This window comes from Suricata suricatta, unplaced genomic scaffold, assembly GCF_006229205.1.
Source record: "Suricata suricatta isolate VVHF042 unplaced genomic scaffold, meerkat_22Aug2017_6uvM2_HiC HiC_scaffold_761, whole genome shotgun sequence".
Lineage (NCBI taxonomy): Eukaryota > Metazoa > Chordata > Mammalia > Carnivora > Herpestidae > Suricata > Suricata suricatta.
The window spans coordinates 1-2,384 of NW_021914901.1; the positions used below are offsets into that span (position 1 = coordinate 1).

General features: G+C 45.7%; 1 protein-coding gene across 1 annotated transcript; it reads left to right on the forward strand.

Moving 5' to 3' along the window:
- The first annotated feature begins 1,375 nt into the window (after nt 1-1,375).
- Nucleotides 1,376-2,338, forward strand: LOC115285313 (putative protein ZNF720). Its single transcript, XM_029931603.1, has 3 exons — nt 1,376-1,399; nt 1,515-1,641; nt 2,138-2,338. The coding sequence occupies exons 1-3, from the start codon at nt 1,376-1,378 to the stop codon at nt 2,275-2,277; spliced, it is 291 nt and encodes a 96-aa protein (XP_029787463.1). The 3' UTR covers nt 2,278-2,338.
- Nucleotides 2,339-2,384: the final 46 nt, after the last annotated feature.

A 2,384-nucleotide genomic window follows, 5' to 3' on the forward strand; every position in this document is an offset into this window, starting at 1 on the left:
GTAATTCTGCCTGGTTGTTAGCAGCTGTTAGTTAGTTAGTTAGTTAGTTAGTTAGTTAGTTAGTGCCTATAGATATTTTGTTTGGGGTCCCCTGCTGGCCTTCATCTGTTCAGTCAGATGGTCCCTGTGGGCCCCCCTACAATCCATTGCTCAAACCTGTTTGCCTCAAAGCACCTCTACTGACATGATATGTGATGGAACTTTGTATAAACCCACTGTATACTCGTCATTAGATTCATAATCTGATTGAACAGAACACAAGAGTGATCATGTGTCCTTTGGTGTGTCTTCGACAGTAATAGAATTTGCTTTAGTATAGGTCAGGTTCACTTCATGCATTGGCTCGGTGCTCTCTGCCAGATGTCTCCCCTATGACGTTGATCTTCCCCCACATTGTTCCCAAAGCTTTTAGATTTACTGAGCAGGGTTGAGAAACCATCACATTTCACCTGGAAATCTCTTTCTTCAGAGTTGCTTTTTGCTTGTGGACTTTGATGAGGAGAGCAAAGGCAAAAGAAATGTAGCTAGAAATGAGTTTCCTTCCACTGTGCTGCGCAGTGCCAATGGAATGTCATACTCTGCCTGTCTGAAGGATTTAATAACAAAATAAACACAAGGTCCTAGAGCAGCTCTGAGTTCCTCGAGGAAGGGCACGTTTGCATGTCTCAGGTGTGTATCATTGAGCTGCAAGGTGTAAGGAGATTTAACTGAGGCTCCATGTCTCTTGACTTTGTGTCCCTCGTCATTTCCCCCTTGACCCTTACATCTTTAAGGTTGTTAAAGGTCTCATCTTCTGTATCGTCTTCCTGCCGAATAAGGGCATAGAGACGTTCCTACTTCTGAGTGAAGGTTGGTCGAGTGAGAATTTAGTAGGAATTAGGAAAGGGTAAAGCAGCTGGCTTTAGAGTTGCTAACATATGGGAGTTTCCTTGCGTAGAAAGAACCATCTGTCCTCTTGAAGTTCTGTTTGTGGGGAGGCGGGGAGGAATGTTTCTTTTTATTTCAGATTCAGTGGATATTTAGCAAGTGGAGCCTTGTCATCTTCTGTGGAACTGGACATAAGGGGGCACATGTGCCTGAGGAGAACACCTCTATACATACTTTGCGTCTTTTGTAAGCGAGCTTTGTGCTCCTCCTCGGGTGGAGATTTTGATATTACAAGGAGGTCAAGGTAACTGTTCTCACTGCATGAGTCAACTCCATCATCCACGTGCACAGGGATGATTCGGGGGCTAAGCTCCAAGTGGGCCTGCCCAAGGGCCGGGTTTACATTTTGTTGAATGTTTTCTGTGTCCATCAGAAGAGACTGTGTCCATAGGGTGTTTTGCCAGAAGGAAAAGATAAGAGAGAAAAAAGAGGTTAAGTAAAGTGAGAGATGCTGGTCAGTGTGTACAAGCCGGTAAGCAGTATAGGTGAGTTCTTGGAGTCTGCCTGGTGACAGTAACTGCCTCACATCGTAGGTACCATTATGAACACTGCCAATGGCCACTGGATCACTCTGGTATTTATTGCAGAGACAGCTGACCTTCTGGGATGTGGCTCTAGAATTCTCTCAGGAAGAATGGGAATGCCTGAACCACAGTCAGTGGAAACTGTATGCGGATGTGATACTGGAGACCTATGGGCACCTCCTCTTCTTGGGTGAGGATCACTCCTTCCAGATTTCAAAACCACACTCGGGGTTTTGTTCTGTCCTTTGAAGACTCTTTTTGGAAGCTCCTCTTAGCACTATTGGTATCCGGATCCCTGCAGTAAGGGAAGAATGTTGGGATTTGTAGATGTAGGGAAATACCTCATGGGGATTCCTTTTCAGCTTCAGCCTCCCTTTTTGTCAGGTGCCACCATCATAACTGTAAATTCATAGCAATTCTAAACGCTGAGTGGCATAGGATGGTACTGCCCATATCTCAAAGTCCAGTTTTTCCTGCTTGTTGTATCGGTGTCCTTGGAAGGGAGGTCATGATGGGAGTATTTGTACCTCCTTCTGCAAGTACTGAAGAGGCTCCCTCTGTGGCAACAGCGTTTGGGAAGTCACTTTTTAGAATTCTCCCATGTCTTCTCTTGTCTACTGAGTACAGTACTGGGTTGAAAGGTCGAGTCTCCAGCAATAAGTACACTCCTGCTTTCTGATAAACAGGTCTCCTTGTATCGAAACCAGACCTGGTCATCTTTTTGGAGCACGAGAAGGAGCTGTGGGGTGTGAAGAGACAGGAGACAGTAGCCTCACACCCAGGTAGGTGGGAAGGGAGCAGACGACGAGGTGAGGTGCCAGTGTGAAGGAGGAAGACAGAACTTGAAGTGGAGTTCAAGGAGCTGTCCTTGAATGGAAAATCGTTTGTGAAGCTCACAGAGGGACCTCTGCTATCTGATACGTTATGTTCTTT

Bases quoted from the DNA above. Each gene is read 5' to 3' on its own strand.
- LOC115285313 (XM_029931603.1), top strand. From the start codon at position 1,376: ATGCTGGTCAGTGTGTACAAGCCG. The intron at 1,400-1,514 runs GTAAGCAGTATA...TATTTATTGCAG, and splicing joins TGGTCAGTGTGTACAAGCCG to AGACAGCTGACCTTCTGGGA. The intron at 1,642-2,137 runs GTGAGGATCACT...TCTGATAAACAG, and splicing joins TGGGCACCTCCTCTTCTTGG to GTCTCCTTGTATCGAAACCA.